At 38.8% G+C, this 16,383-nt stretch overlaps 1 protein-coding gene across 1 annotated transcript in view; it reads right to left on the reverse strand.

The window, feature by feature from the left end:
- LOC117324199 (nidogen-2-like) overlaps window positions 1–16,383 on the reverse strand; it is a 54,130-nt gene that overhangs the window by 5,711 nt on the left and 32,036 nt on the right. The window contains exons 16-23 of the mRNA XM_033879941.1: window positions 14,872–15,024; window positions 10,168–10,296; window positions 8,630–8,749; window positions 8,237–8,347; window positions 7,102–7,224; window positions 5,581–5,752; window positions 2,757–2,914; window positions 2,067–2,190 (exon numbers count right to left, since the gene is read on the reverse strand). Coding sequence (XP_033735832.1) covers window positions 2,067–2,190; window positions 2,757–2,914; window positions 5,581–5,752; window positions 7,102–7,224; window positions 8,237–8,347; window positions 8,630–8,749; window positions 10,168–10,296; window positions 14,872–15,024 — 1,090 coding nt within the window. The remainder of the gene's footprint in view (window positions 1–2,066; window positions 2,191–2,756; window positions 2,915–5,580; window positions 5,753–7,101; window positions 7,225–8,236; window positions 8,348–8,629; window positions 8,750–10,167; window positions 10,297–14,871; window positions 15,025–16,383) is intronic.

Genomic DNA, 16,383 nt, shown 5'->3' on the forward strand with positions numbered 1-16,383 from the left:
AGTATCCCGTTAGTTCCCAGTGTAATGAGATACTAAAACAAAAGAGAGGATATAAGTATCCCGTTAGTTCCCCGTGTAATGAGATACTAAAACAAAAGAGATGATATAAGTATCCCGTTAGTTCCCCATGTAATGAGATACTAAAACAAAAGAGATGATATAAGTATCCCGTTAGTTCCCCGTGTAATGAGATACTAAAACAAAAGAGATGATATAAGTATCCCGTTAGTTCTCCGTGTAATGAGATACTAAAACAAAAGAGATGATATAAGTATCCCGTTAGTTCCCCGTGTAATGAGATACTAAAACAAAAGAGAGGATATAAGTATCCCGTTAGTTCCCCGTGTAATGAGATACTAAAACAAAAGTGAGGATATAAGTATCCCGTTAGTTCCCCGTGTAATGAGATACTAAAACAAAAGAGATGATATAAGTAACCCGTTAGTTCCCCGTGTTATGAGATACTAAAACAAAAGAGATGATATAAGTATCCCGTTAGTTTCCCGTGTAATGAGATACTAAAACAAAAGAGAGGATATTAGTATCCTGTTAGTTTCCCGTGTAATGAGATACTAAAACAAAAGAGAGGATATAAGTATCCCGTTAGTTCCCCGTGTAATGAGATACTAAAACAAAAGAGAGGATATAAGTATCCCGTTAGTTCCCCGTGTAATGAGATACTAAAACAAAAGAGATGATATAAGTATCCCATTAGTTCCCCGTGTAATGAGATACTAAAACAAAAGAGAGGATATAAGTATCCCGTTAGTTCCCCGTGTAATGAGATGAGATACTAAAACAAAAGAGAGGATATAAGTATCCCGTTAGTTCCCCGTGTAATGAGATACTAAAACAAAAGAGATGATATAAGTATCCCGTTAGTTCCCCATGTAATGAGATACTAAAACAAAAGAGAGGATATAAGTATCCCGTTAGTTCCCCGTGTAATGAGATACTAAAACAAAAGAGATGATATAAGTATCCTGTTAGTTCCCCGTGTAATGAGATACTAAAACAAAAGAGAGGATATAAGTATCCCGTTAATTCCCCGTGTAATGAGATACTAAAACAAAAGAGAGGATATAAGTATCCCGTTAGTTCCCCGTGTAATGAGATACTAAAACAAAAGAGATGATATAAGTATCCCGTTAGTTCCCCGTGTAATGAGATACTAAAACAAAAGAGATGATATAAGTATCCCGTTAGTTCCCCGTGTAATGAGATACTAAAACAAAAGAGATGATATAAGTATCCCATTAGTTCCCCGTGTTATGAGATACTAAAACAAAAGAGATGATATAAGTAACCCGTTAGTTCCCGGTGTAATGAGATACTAAAACAAAAGAGATGATATAAGTATCCCGTTAGTTCCCCGTGTTATGAAATACTAAAACAAAAGAGATGATATAAGTATCCCGTTAGTTCCCCGTGTAATGAGATACTAAAACAAAAGAGATGATATAAGTATCCCGTTAGTTCCCTGTGTAATGAGATACTAAAACAAAAGAGATGATATAAGTATCCCGTTAGTTCCCTGTGTAATGAGATACTAAAACAAAAGAGATGATATAAGTATCCCGTTAGTTCCCCGTGTTATGAGATACTAAAACAAAAGAGATGATATAAGTATCCCATTAGTTCCCCGTGTAATGAGATACTAAAACAAAAGAGATGATATAAGTATCCCGTTAGTTCCCCGTGTAATGAGATACTAAAACAAAAGAGATGATATAAGTATCCCGTTAGTTCCCCGTGTAATGAGATACTAAAACAAAAGAGATGATATAAGTATCCCGTTAGTTCCCCGTGTTATGAGATACTAAAACAAAAGAGAGGATATAAGTATCCCGTTAGTTCCCCGTGTAATGAGATACTAAAACAAAAGAGAGGATATAAGTATCCCATTAGTTCCCCGTGTAATGAGATACTAAAACAAGAGAGATGATATAAGTATCCCGTTAGTTCCCTGTGTAATGAGATACTAAAACAAAAGAGAGGATATAAGTATCCCGTTAGTTCCCCGTGTAATGAGATACTGACACTTATTCGGTGACTAGAATACTCACACTGTCCAGTCTGACCAGTATATGTTATTGCTGACCAGTGCCAGGTCAAATGGGTAAGCTGCATCATCTACAACAGTCCTCCGTCCTACTCCATCTGATCGTATACATTCTATTTTTCTGACTCCTGAAAAAAATCACCAATAAAATAGAATTGAATAATCATAAGATTCTGTATTGATATAGGTTAAATCAGTACCATTAGTCTAGTGAAAATGTCGCTGTTATAATAAAAATCAGCTAATTCATTCTCAACAGAAGCTAAACATGTAATATAATGCAATACACTATATCTGAATATTTGAAAACAAGACTAAAATAAAACAAAACAGTGACCTATCAAGTATCTATTCTACACTCTATATTTTAGGGCCATAGTTTGACAAGGGAGATAACTCTAATGCTGGGAACATCCACCGTCAAAAGACATGAAGGAAGATATAACACATGTAAACCAGAAAATGTCTATTTCCTACTCACAGACAAATAAGTATTACTGATTGACATTTTTTTTTTATAAATATTAAAGAAGACCTTGACCCTGGAACTGTGAAACATTAAAAACAATGATGATAATGATTTTGGACTGGATGGACATGGGAATACACTACCAGACTATAAACCAGAATTTTGGTCATGTTGTGTCCAGTATAGATGAAATTGATATCTGTACCAGTCATCTGCATATCTTACCTGCATCTCCCCAGCAGACCTGTTGAGTGTGGAAATCAATAGTGAGACCATTAGGTAGTCCTAGATCTGTGTCCACTAAAATCTTCCTGTCCTCTCCATCCATATAGGCCATCTCTATCTTAGCTCCAGCCCGGTCCCAGTCAGCCCAGTACATCATACTGAAACAGACATCATACAATGAAACAAAGACAGTAAAACAGAGGGCATGCAGTTCAGTGATACAAAGGTCACACAGTACAGTGATACAAAGGTCACACATTACAGTGATACAAAGGTCACACAGTACAGTGATACAAAGGTCACACAGTACAGTGATACAAAGGTCACACAGTACAGTGATACAAAGGTCACACAATACAGTGATACAAAGGTCACACATTACAGTGATACAAAGGTCACACAGTAAAGTGATACAAAGGTCACAGTACAGTGATACAAAGGTCACAAAGTACAGTGATACAAAGGTCACACAGTACAGTGATACAAAGGTCACACAGTACAGTGATACAAAGGTCACACATTACAGTGATACAAAGGTCAAACAGTAAAGTGATACAAAGGTCACAGTACAGTGATACAAAGGTCACACAGTACAGTGATACAAAGGTCACACAGTACAGTGATACAGAGGTCACGCAGTACAGTGATACAAAGGTCACGCAGTACAGTGATACAAAGGTCACGCAGTACAGTGATACAAAGGTCACACATTACAGTGATACAAGGTATAGGTCACGCAGTACAGTGATACAGAGGTCACACAGTACAGTGATACAGAGGTCACACAGTACAGTGATACAGAGGTAATGCAGTACAGTGATACAGAGGTCACGCAGTACAGTGATACAAAAGTCACACAGTACAGTGATACAAAGGTCACGCAGTACAGTGATACAAAGGTCACGAAGTACAGTGATACAAAGGTCACACAGTACAGTGATACAAAGGTCACGCAGTACAGTGATACAGAGGTCACGCAGTACAGTGATACAAAGGTCACACAGTACAGTGATACAGAGGTCAATCAGTACAGTGATACAGAGGTCACACAGTACAGTGATACAAAGGTCACGCAGTACAGTGATACAAAAGTCACACAGTACAGTGATACAAAGGTCTCGCAGTACAGTGATACAGAGGTCACGCAGTACAGTGATACAAGGGTCACACAGTACAGTGATACAAAGGTCATGCAGTACAGTAAAACAGTGAACAAGGTCAGCATATACAGTCGATAAGTGTACAAAGGTCACACAGTACAGTAACAAGGTCATCAGTACAGTGATACAGAGGTCACGCAGTACAGTGATACAGGTAGTCATAACAAAGGTACAGTCTGATACAGAGGTCACGCAGTACAGTATCAGGTCACCAGTCAGGATCACAGGCACGCTACAGTGATACAAAGGTCACGCAGTACAGTGATCAGAGGTCAACAGTACGTGATAAAGGTCACCAGTACAGTAGTACAAGGTAACACAGACATATCAAGTCATGATACAGGTACACGAGTACATGATACAGTGATCAAGCACAGTACAGTGATACAAAGGACAAGTACAGTAAACAGAGGTAGCAATCATACCGTATACAGAGGTCACGCAGTACAGTGATACAAAGGTCACACGTAAGTACAAGTGATCACATAGTCAACAGCAGGTCAGTGATGATACAGATCTCACATCAGTGATACAGACGTCAATCAGTACAGTGATACAAAGGTCACGCAGTACAGTGATACATAGGTCACACAGTACAGTGATACAAAGGTCACGCAGTACAGTGATACAAAGGTCACACAGTACAGTGATACAGAGGTCACACAATACAGTGATACAAAGGTCATGCAGTACAGTGATACAGAGGACACACAGTACAGTGATACAAAGATCATGGGACACTAAAACAAGATCATAGTACCTCGAAACAGAGGTCACAGGACACTGAAACAAAGGTCACAGGACACTGAAACATAGGTCACAGGACACTGAAACAAAGGTCACAGGACACTGAAACATAGGTCACAGGACACTGAAACAAAGGTCACAGGACACTGAAACATAGGTCACAGGACACTGAAACAAAGGTCACAGGACACTGAAACAAAGGTCACAGGACAATGAAACAAAGGTCACAGGAAACTGAAACAAAGGTCACAGGAAACTGGTCACAGGACACTGAAACAAAGGTCACAGGACACTGAAACATAGGTCACAGGACACTGAAACAAAGGTCACAGGACACTAAAACAAGATCATAGTACCTCGAAACAGAGGTCACAGGACACTGAAACAAAGGTCACAGGACACTGAAACAAAGGTCACATGACACTGAAACAAAGGTCACAGGACACTGAAACAAAGGTCACAGGAAACTGAAACAAAGGTCACAGGACAATGAAACAAAGGTCACAGGAAACTGAAACAAAGGTCACAGGACAATGAAACAAAGGTCACAGGACATTGAAACTAAGGTCACAGGAAACTGAAACAAAGGTCACAGGAAACTGAAACAAATGTCACAGGACAGTGAAACAAAGGTCACAGGACGTTTAAACAAAGGTCACAGGAAATTGAAACAAAGGTCACAGGAAACTGAAACAAAGGTCACAGGACAGTGAAACATAGATCACAGGACATTGAAACAAAGGTCATAGGACATTGAACCATAGGTCACAGGACATTGAAACAAAGGTCACAGGACATTGAACCATAGGTCACACATTACAGTGTTATGTATTACACCAGGCTCTGTACATCACCCATACATACTGGGGATAATCACACAACATTATAGATAATTTCCATTCCATTATAAAACTCACCCTTTTGATGGATCAAGAACAATGGCTCTGGGATTGACAAGGTTCCCCTGGACGAGAACCTTTTTATAGGTACCATCGAGTTTGGAGGCAGAAATGACATCAAGCCCAGAATCAGTCCAATACAGATTCCTTGACAACCAGTCTACTGCTACTCCTTCTGGTGAGCTCAAATCTAGTTATATATTAAAAAAGTTATTAATTAGATTCAGTTATCAAAATAACAATAATAAAGTAAAACAAAACCACCATTCTAAACAAGAAGCTAAAAAAGCTTTGGCACAATGAGATCTCAATTTTATCGACACTGAGAATCAGAGTAATAACAGTTGGAAAGGTATGATAGCCAGTAACCATTTATGCTTGGTTCATGAAACTTAATTACAAGAAAAGGAGGGGTACCAATTTTAGCCATTCTGGGGCCACTCAGTGATAAGTATTTTTTTTGCAGGATGGAACCTCAAGGTTTTCTGCTACCCAAAACATCAGCTTTGTGAGAGCTCTTTGTGCTTTATCTCACTTCACAATTGCATTGTCAAAGTTGATTGATATTAAATAATTACTAATAACTATATTGGCATAAGGCATTTGGACCAGGTGAGCTAACAACTCCTAAGTTACTGGAGAAGAGATCCATAGACATTTACAAAACTCTGACTGTGCTTTATTGTTAAAAAATAAAAGTCTAGCAATAGACGACTTTTTTCACAAACGTATATATTTGATGCACTTTAATATATTTTGAATTTCCCGGTATTTACATTTGTAACACTATTTCATTGGTCATTCTATTTATAGGTGTTTATTTATGGAACGCATGTTCATTGGTCAGTTCTGTACCACGTGACAACTGACCCCTGTTTCAGCATGCGAGCCCCACAGGGGACAGATCAATATTTTCAAGCCTCACGCCATCTTTGATTTTTTCCTGAAGAATTTACCCACCAACAACAAAAGCGATTTAACCCTCCCACCTCACCCTTATTTCATGTTTTGTATATAATATTTACTATGTATTGTATTGAATAGTACTTCAAATGTTTAACTTTGTATATGTTGCGGGCGCTTAATTTATAGGCCGCACCTTTACTCATAAAAAATGTTATCTAAAAAGTTTGGTAATTCTTTTTAAAATATGTTTAAATAAATATTCGGCCATCTAAAAGATGAGCCATATTCCGCCAATACCTTGTTGTGTCATTTTCTCTGAGTAAACAGAGCTTGCTGTCCTGTAAGGAGGTGTGAGGGTTATTCTAGGAGTGCAGTGTAAAAATTATCCTTTATATTCATTTTATAATCCAGTCTTTTTTTTTAAACAGACATCTTTTAATATCTTTTAAATCTAAGCCATGAATCTCAAAAATCAGGTAATGTATGATTGTATCTTTTAATAGCTGAATATAGAGCTAATGTTGATTTGTTATAATATGTACTGACTATAAATAGAATTTGCCTTAAGTTGATTAGATCAAGGAAACATGTTAAATTAGATTAACATCTAGAACTGAGTTGTGCCAATTTTACCTGTGATGACAGGGGTGGAGTCTGTTCCGTCCAGGTTAGCACGGTGTACCTGTCCCTTACTGACATCTGTCCAGTACATTGTTCTGTCCTCACAGTCCGAGTCAATTCCAATGGCAAGCTGACCTACAACACACACATTTCTTCTGACTATTAATCAAATAAGGATCTTCTCTTAGTTATGCTTTGCATGGTTTTTGAATTTATTGAAATACAATAAAATTCATAGCATACTTAGAGGATAACTGAGATGTTTGCCACAAAAATATTAAAAATTCATGTGACACTTCTTCAATTACTGGTACATGTACATGAAAACCTAAAGATGTTTTGGGGCAGTAACTTAAAACATCCAAACTGAGAACACACTGCAACAAACAGCTACATGTAGGATAAACAGAACACTTCCATTTATATTGGAGATTTTTATCCTAATATAGTTCTAAATTAATATCTTCATATTTATCTGTCCTTACATGTTGATGATATCACCTACTAAAACAGAACATTCTGAATGTGGGAGCAAATGACTTTGTCCTAACAAGGGAGACAATTCCTTACTGTAGGTGACCGATCCTCCCAAGGGAGATAATTCCTTACTGTAGGCGACCGATCCTCCCAAGGGAGACAATTCATTACTGTAGGCGACCGATCCTCCCAAGGGAGATAATTCCTTATTTTGAATGAAGATGATAGATCCTTCCAAGGGAGAGGATTCCTATTTGGGAGGCTTTGACCAGTCCTCCAAAGGAAGATTTGATTTGGTTTGGTTGTTTTTTTTTTAAGGTCCTATTAACAGCCAGGGTCATTTAAGGACGTGCCAGGTTTTGGAGGTGGAGGAAAGCCGGAGTACCCGGAAAAAAACCACCGGCCTATGGTCAGTACCTGGCAACTGCCCCACATAGGTTTCGAACTCGCAACCCAGAGGTGGAGGGCTAGTGTTAAAGTGTCGGGACACCAAAGGAAGAAAATTTCTAACTTGGCATATGACCCATCTAGCAAAGGAAAAACTTCTTTATTTGGGATGGTGATAATCTGTTTTTCTCCCAGACATCATCCCAGTTATATGGATACTACAGTGTAGATGATCTTGTCTCTGGAAGTTTGATTTCCCTGTCTATCAGAGACAATTACCTACCTGGAATATAAAGTACCCTTTTTCCTTTGTCATCATCTTTAGGCATATAGGGCACACGATGAATGGAGTAGCCACGTGAAAACAGAAGGTAGTTGTTGTCATCATCCATTGCTGAAAATTTAAAGTAAAGAATTGTTCTAGTGATGTAAAAAAGAGCCATTTAAGATCCTGTCTATGGTAGTAATACATGTAGAATGAAATAGTTTTTTTTAATTTTTGTTCATATGAACATTTTTCAACCAAAATTGCATGAATATTACATTTATCATCATGCAATTTTGTGTCATAGGAAAAAAAATTTCACCTTGAAAATTCTCATTACAAACACAATGACCTACCTATAGAACGAAGTCCATCTCCTCTAAAGTTCTCATTACAAATACAATGACCTACCTATACAACGAAGTCCATCTCCTCTAAAGTTCTCATTACAAACACAGATGAATGTGTCGACATTGAGAACACAGGCAGCATTCGGGTCACAGACCCGGGGGTCCCTCCGACAGTTGTTACCTGTTAAATACATGATCACAAAGTAGTTTTTACAGATAAAAAAAGTATCTCAACATTGCAATTAAAATTGATGTAGGTAATGTTTTTTTATTTTCCAACTTGGCTTCTCTTTTCTTTAGCTTGTTCCTCATAAATATTAATTAGTTTTTCTCTACAGATTGAAACATATTATAAACATTATTTTTCTGAGACATTTTTGTTGATCCCCAGAATCAGATATTTTCCCAATAGTTATTGTGGTTCTCCCTACATATACAAAAAAGTATTTCAGGTGTTCGTCATATAATCATATATCAGCTTTTACCATATTTTAATTAATTTTTCCAAAATTTTCTTGTCCTTGTGATTTCCATTTTTTCTTTAATTCTTTATTTTCAATAATCTTTTAAAATTCTTTTAGTATGGGAAAGCATATGTATATTACAATATTTTTTTAGATAAAGAATATCAAATAGTTTGAATGGCTAATTTGATTTTTTCAAGTGCCTGATACATTTTGCATTTTTTGTTTTCATTCCTGAAATCCTGGTTCCTGGACTTCTGTCTGGACTATTATACATGGTACTGAATTTTCTTCATCATAATGGAGAAGTTTTTCACTGGCAAATATCTGTCCTAATGTCGTAAAACGAATATAAATCTCAGTTAAACAGTAAGTTGACTGTTTATGCATGCTTTTTTTAAACTTCTCAAGCAAATTTTTGTATTTTTATCAATAAAAACTTTGTGAAAATCATCTGAATGGCTGGAACAGTTTTTGCCCCATCCCCTCTCCTTAAAAAAACAAAGTAGTTTCATTCATTTTGGAGTGTAATCATGGCAAAAAATAGGAATAAGACATTTTTTTGAGATGGAATAAGAAATTTCATGCATTTCTGAAGTATTTTTTTAATGTTTAAAAGTGGACACATTTCAAAACTCAGAAATTTGCTTAAAAAATAGCATTTGGGACACAGAAATGATGGTCGTTAATCGTGTCTGACAGGTAGTCCCTTAATTCAGGTTTGGTTTGGTTTTGTTTAACGTCCTATTAACAGCCAGGGTCATTTAAGGATGTTCCAGGTTTTGGAGGTGGAGGAAAGTCGGAGTACCCGGAGAAAAACCAAAGGCCTACGATCAGTACCTGGCAACTACCCCACATAGGTTTCCCAGAGGTGGAGGGCTAGTGATAAAGTGTTGGGACACCTTAACCACTCGGCCACTGCAGTCCCTCCTTATTTCAGGTCACTTGTATAGTAAATAATGTTGGGAGGAAAAAATGCAGTCGCATGTGGGTCATTTTATTCAGGTGGTCCCTAAGGCAGGTTTGACTGTTTTTTATTTCTGAAATCTCATTTTTTTCAGTTTTTATTTATTTTTTATATTTTCATACTTAAGTAACATCATTGGAATATCTCACTAAATTTTCTGAGTATTACCTCTTGGTCTGCATGTTTGGCCATTGCCTTCGTAACCAGAGGAACAGCGACACCTGTAGGACAAGTCATCTGGACTGTACACACACTCAGCATTCTGTCCGCAGTTAAACACTTGGTTACAGGGAGTCACTACAACACAAAATACAATACTTCATAAAATACTGGCAACACAAAATACAATACTAGATGAAGTACTGGCAACACAAAATACAATACTGGATAAAGTACTGGAAACACAAAACACAATACTTAATAAAGTACTGGCAACACAAAATACAATACTAGATAAAGTACTGGCAAAACAAAATACAATACTAGATAATGTACTGGAAACACAAAATACAATACTTAATAAAGTACTGGCAACACAAAATACAATACTAGATAAAGTACTGGCAAAACAAAATATGATACTAGATAAAGTACTGGCAACACAAAATATGATACTAGATAAAGTACTGGCAACACAAAATATGATACTAGATAAAGTACTGGCAACACAAAATATGATACTAGATAAAGGTACTGGCAACACTAAATATGATACTAGATAAAGTACTGGCAACACAAAATACAATACTTAATAAAGTACTGGCAACACAAAATATGATACTAGATAAAGTACAGGCAACACAAAATACAATACTAGATAAAGTACTGACAACACTAAATATGATACTAGATAAAGGTACTGGCAACACAAAATGTGATACTAGATAAAGTACTGGCAACACAAAATATGATACTAGATAAAGTACAGGCAACACAAAATACAATACTAGATAAAGTACTGGCAACACAAAATGTGATACTAGATAAGTACTGACAACACTAAATATGATACTGGCAGAGTCAGACTGATTAAACTATTAAACAGAGTGAAATCTTCAAATACCATGAATTTCATATTGATTTCAGATTATAAATCAAGAAATAATTGTGATTCATTGAAAATAAGAGAAAGGGCCAAGGGTTAGATAATCAAGCATATCACCCCCAGAGTTCGGGATTTCTCTGTCAGATCCGAGGGTTTAGACAGTCAACCATATCACCCTGAGGGTTGGGAGTTCTCTGTACAGATCCGAGGGTTAGACAGTCAACCATATCACCCTGAGGGTTGGAGAGTTCTCTGTCAGAGCCGAGGGTTGAGACAGTCAACCAATCACCATGAAGGTTGGATAGTTCTCTGTCAGATCCGAGGGTTTAGATCGTCAACCCTATCACCCCAAGAGTTCGAGATTTTTCTGTCAGATCCGAGGGTTAGATAGTCAACATATCACCCTGATAAGTTGAGAGTTCTCTGTCAGATCCGAGGGTTAGACCGTCAACCATATCACCCTGAGTGTGGAGAGTTTCTCTGTCAGTTCCGAGGGTTAGACAACACTAATATGATACTAGATAAAGTACTGGCAACACAAAATATGATACTAGATAAAGTACTGGCAACACAAAATACAATACTAGATAAAGTACAGGCAACACAAAATACAATACTTAATAAAGTACTGGCAACACAAAATACAATACTAGATAAAGTACTGGCAACACTAAATATGATACTAGATAAAGGTACTGGCAACACTAAATATGATACTGGCAGAGTCAGACTGATTAAACTATTAAACAGAGTGAAATCTTCAAATACCATGAATTTCAGATTGATTTCAGATTTATAAATCAAGAAATAATTGTGATTGATTGAAAATAAGAGAAAGGGCCAAGGGTTAGATAGTCAAGCATATCACCCCCAGAGTTCGAGATTTCTCTGTCAGATCCGAGGGTTAGACAGTCAACCATATCACCCTGAGGGTCGGAGAGTTCTCTGTCAGATCCGAGGGTTAGACAGTCAACCATATCACCCTGAGGGTTGGAGAGTTCTCTGTCAGATCCGAGGGTTAGACAGTCAACCATATCACCATGAAGGTTGGATAGTTCTCTGTCAGATCCGAGGGTTAGATAGTCAACCCTATCACCCCAAGAGTTCGAGATTTTTCTGTCAGATCCGAGGGTTAGATAGTCAACCATATCACCCTGAAGGTTGGAGAGTTCTCTGTCAGATCCGAGGGTTAGACAGTCAACCATATCACCCTGAGTGTTGGAGAGTTCTCTGTCAGTTCCGAGGGTTAGACAGTCATCCATATCACCCCCAGGTTGGAGAGTTCTCTGTCAGATCCAAGGGTTAGACAGTCAACCATATCACCCCCAGGTTGGAGAGTTCTCTGTCAGATCTGAGGGTTAGACAGTCAACCATATCACCCTGAGGGTTGGAGATTTCTCTGTCAGATCCGAGGGTTAGACAGTCAACCATATCACCCTGAGGGTTGGAGAGTTCTCTGTCAGATCCGAGGGTTAGACAGTCAACCATATCACCCTGAGGGTTGGAGAGTTCTCTGTCAGATCCGAGGGTTAGATAGTCAACCATATCACCCCAAGGTTGGAGATTTCTCTGTCAGATCCGAGGGTTAGACAGTCAACCATATCAACCCCAGAGTTCGAGATTTCTCTGTCAGATCCAAGGGTTAGATAGTCCAGCATATCACCCCCAGGGTTGGAAAGTTCTCTGTCAGATCCGAGGGTTAGATAGTCCAGCATATCTCCCCCAGAGTTCGAGATTTCTCTGTCAGATCCAAGGGTTAGATAGTCAAGCATATCACCCCCAGGGTTGGAGAGTTCTCTGTCAGATCCAAGGGTTAGACAGTCCAGCATATCACCCCCAGGTTGGAGAATTCTCTGTCAGATCTGAGGGTTAGACAGTCAACCATATCACCCTGGGGGTTGGAGAGTTCTCTGTCAGATCTGAGGGTTAGACAGTCAACCATATCACCCTGAGGGTTCGAGATTTCTCTGTCAGATCTGAGGGTTAGATAGTCCAGCATATCACCCCCAGGTTGGAGAGTTCTCTGTCAGATCTGAGGGTTAGACAGTCAACCATATCACCCTGAGGGTTGGAGAGTTCTCTGTCAGAGCCGAGGGTTAGACAGTCAACCATATCACCCCCAGGTTGGAGAGTTCTCTGTCAGAGCTGAGGGTTAGACAGTCAACCATATAACCCCCAGGGTTGGAGAGTTCTCTGTCAGATCCGAGGGTTAGATAGTCCAGCATATCACCCCCAGGTTGGAGAGTTCTCTGTCAGATCCGAGGGGCAGACAGTCAACCATATCACCCTGAGGGTTGGAGAGTTCTGTGTCAGAGCCGAGGGTTAGACAGTCAAGCATATCACCCTGAGGGTTGCATAGTTCTCTGTCAGATCTAAGGGTTAGACAGTCAACCATATCACCCTGAGGGTTGGAGAGTTCTGTGTCAGAGCCGAGGGTTAGACAGTCAACCATATCACCCTGAGGGTTGCATAGTTCTCTGTCAGATCCAAGGGTTAGATAGTCCAGCATATCACCCCCAGAGTTCGAGATTTCTCTGTCAGATCCGAGGGTTAGACAGTCAACCATGTCACCCTGAGGGTTGGAGAGTTCTCTGTCAGATCCGAGGGTTAGACAGTCAACCATATCACCCTGAGGGTTGGAGAGTTCTCTGTCAGATCCGAGGGTTAGATAGTCAACCATATCACCCTGAGGGTTGGAGAGTTCTCTGTCAGATCTGAGGGTTAGACAGTCAACCATATCACCCTGAGGGTTGGAGAGTTCTCTGTCAGATCCGAGGGTTAGATAGTCAACCATATCACCCTGAGGGTTGGAGAGTTCTCTGTCAGATCCGAGGGTTAGACAGTCAACATATCACCCTGAAGGTTGGATAGTTCTCTGTCAGATCCGAGGGTTAGACAGTCAACCATATCACCCTGAGGGTTGGAGAGTTCTCTGTCAGATCCGAGGGTTAGATAGTCAACCATATCACCCTGAGGGTTGGAGAGTTCTCTGTCAGATCTGAGGGCTAGACAGTCAACCCTATCACCCCAAGAGTTCGAGATTTTTCTGTCAGATCCGAGGGCTAGACAGTCAAGCATATCACCCCCAGAGTTCGAGATATCTCTGTCAGATCCGAGGGCTAGACAGTCAAGCATATCACCCTGAGGGTTGGAGAGTTCTTTTCAGATCCGAGGGTTAGACAGTCAACCATATCACCCTGAAGGTTGGAGAGTCCCTGTCAGATCCGAGGGTTAGACAGTCAAGCATTTCACCCTGAGGGTTGGAGAGTTCTCTGTCAGATCCGAGGGTTAGACAGTCAACCATATCACCCTGAGGGTTGGAGAGTTCTCTGTCAAAGCCAAGGGTTAGACAGTCAACCATATCACCCTGAGGGTTGGAGAGTTCTCTGTCAGATCCGAGGGTTAGACAGTCAACCATATCACCCTCAGGGTTGGAGAGTTCTCTCTCAGATCCGAGGGTTAGACAGTCAACCATATCACCCCCAGGTTGGAGAGTTCTCTGTCAGATCCGAGGGTTAGACAGTCAACCATATCACCCTGAGGGTTGGAGAGTTCTCTGTCAGATCCGAGGGTTAGACAGTCAACCATATCACCCTCAGAGTTAGAGATTTCTCCCAAGGTTGTTCAAATAATGATCAGTTTTACGATATAGCATCCAATATATTGTATATATAAGGTGGTAAATGATTATTTTTTTCTTAGCCTTTTGGTAATATGTATCTAACATTGATGTTACAACACTCTGTTGAAATGACATGAATGTATTGTTGCCATGACATCTTTGTAATGTTGCCGTTCTGTGAAAGATGCGAAAATAAAAACTCTACCTGTCTGTCTGCACGTCATGCCATCGCCTTCGTATCCAGGGTTACAGCGACACATGTATCGACTATCAACACGAGGGTCGGGAACACACTGAGCATTGTAGTCACAGTTCCTGGCCACGCTACAATCATCAGGTTCACATACAATTCCGTCACCTGTGGAATAAAATTTATATGAACTTATACACTAGTTCAACTCCAAGGCATTCACATATTTCACACATACTCCATCTATATGAAGAAATCTTAAAAGATACTACATTGACAGTAATTATGATTGATTGAAAACACGAACTATAGGCTGTTTATAACCAATAACAAATTAAGTTATATACTTCACGCTTTATTCATCAACTAAAAGTAACATACCTTACAATATAACCACCGTCTAAAAGTTACATACTTTACAATATAACCACCGTCTAAAAGTTACATACTTTACACTATAACCACCGTCTAAAAGTTACATACTTTACACTATAACCACCGTCCAAAAGTTACATACTTTACACTATAACCACCGTCCAAAAGTTACATACTTTACACTATAACCACCGTCCAAAAGTTACATACTTTACACTATAACCACCGTCCAAAAGTTACATACTTTACACTATAACCACCGTCTAAAAGTTACATACTTTACACTATAACCACCGTCCAAAAGTTACATACTTAAAACTATAACCACCGTCCAAAAGTTACATACTTTACACTATCACCACCGTCCAAAAGTTACATACTTTACACTATAACCACCGTCCAAAAGTTACATACTTTACACTATAACCACCGTCCAAAAGTTACATACTTTACACTATAACCACCGTCCAAAAGTTACATACTTTACACTATAACCACCGTCCAAAAGTTACATACTTTACACTATAACCACCGTCCAAAAGTTACATAGTTGTGAAATTTATATCCCCTGCTTTCCTGACATATTACACCATTGCAAAACTTCTCTTCTTATCAGTCATTACCAAACCCTATCACAAATTTGGCTGAGCCCTTAATACCTGTACATTGAATCCTGTTACTGAATTTGAGACTTTCAGAAAAAATTTGAGAGAGTTATTTAACCGCAAATAACTATGTTTTTAATAGATGAAGGAACCGTAACTCTATTACTAATTCTGATGATAATCCGATAATATTTGTATATTTGCATGGAAACATGGAAAACTAATTTTTTCATTAATCAAAGGGCCATAACTCTAATAAATAACATTCAGCAATCAAACTTGGCCAAGCCTATAAGGCATTTAACCTTGTTATCAAGTTTGAAGAAAATATGTTAACAACTGTTGCAGATATTTCACTCAAATGGCAAAAAACAACATTTATAGTTCATCAAGGGGCCATAACTCCATCAAATAAAGTCCGGCAAAAGTGGCAATTGAACTTAGCTGAACCCTTAAGGTTTTAAATCTTGCAACTAGGTATGAGGAAAACCTGCTAACATTTGTTGCAGTTATTGCACGGAAACAAAATGTGACAGATGGATGGATA

The sequence above is a fragment of the Pecten maximus genome, chromosome 3, assembly GCF_902652985.1.
Source record: "Pecten maximus chromosome 3, xPecMax1.1, whole genome shotgun sequence".
NCBI lineage: Eukaryota > Metazoa > Mollusca > Bivalvia > Pectinida > Pectinidae > Pecten > Pecten maximus.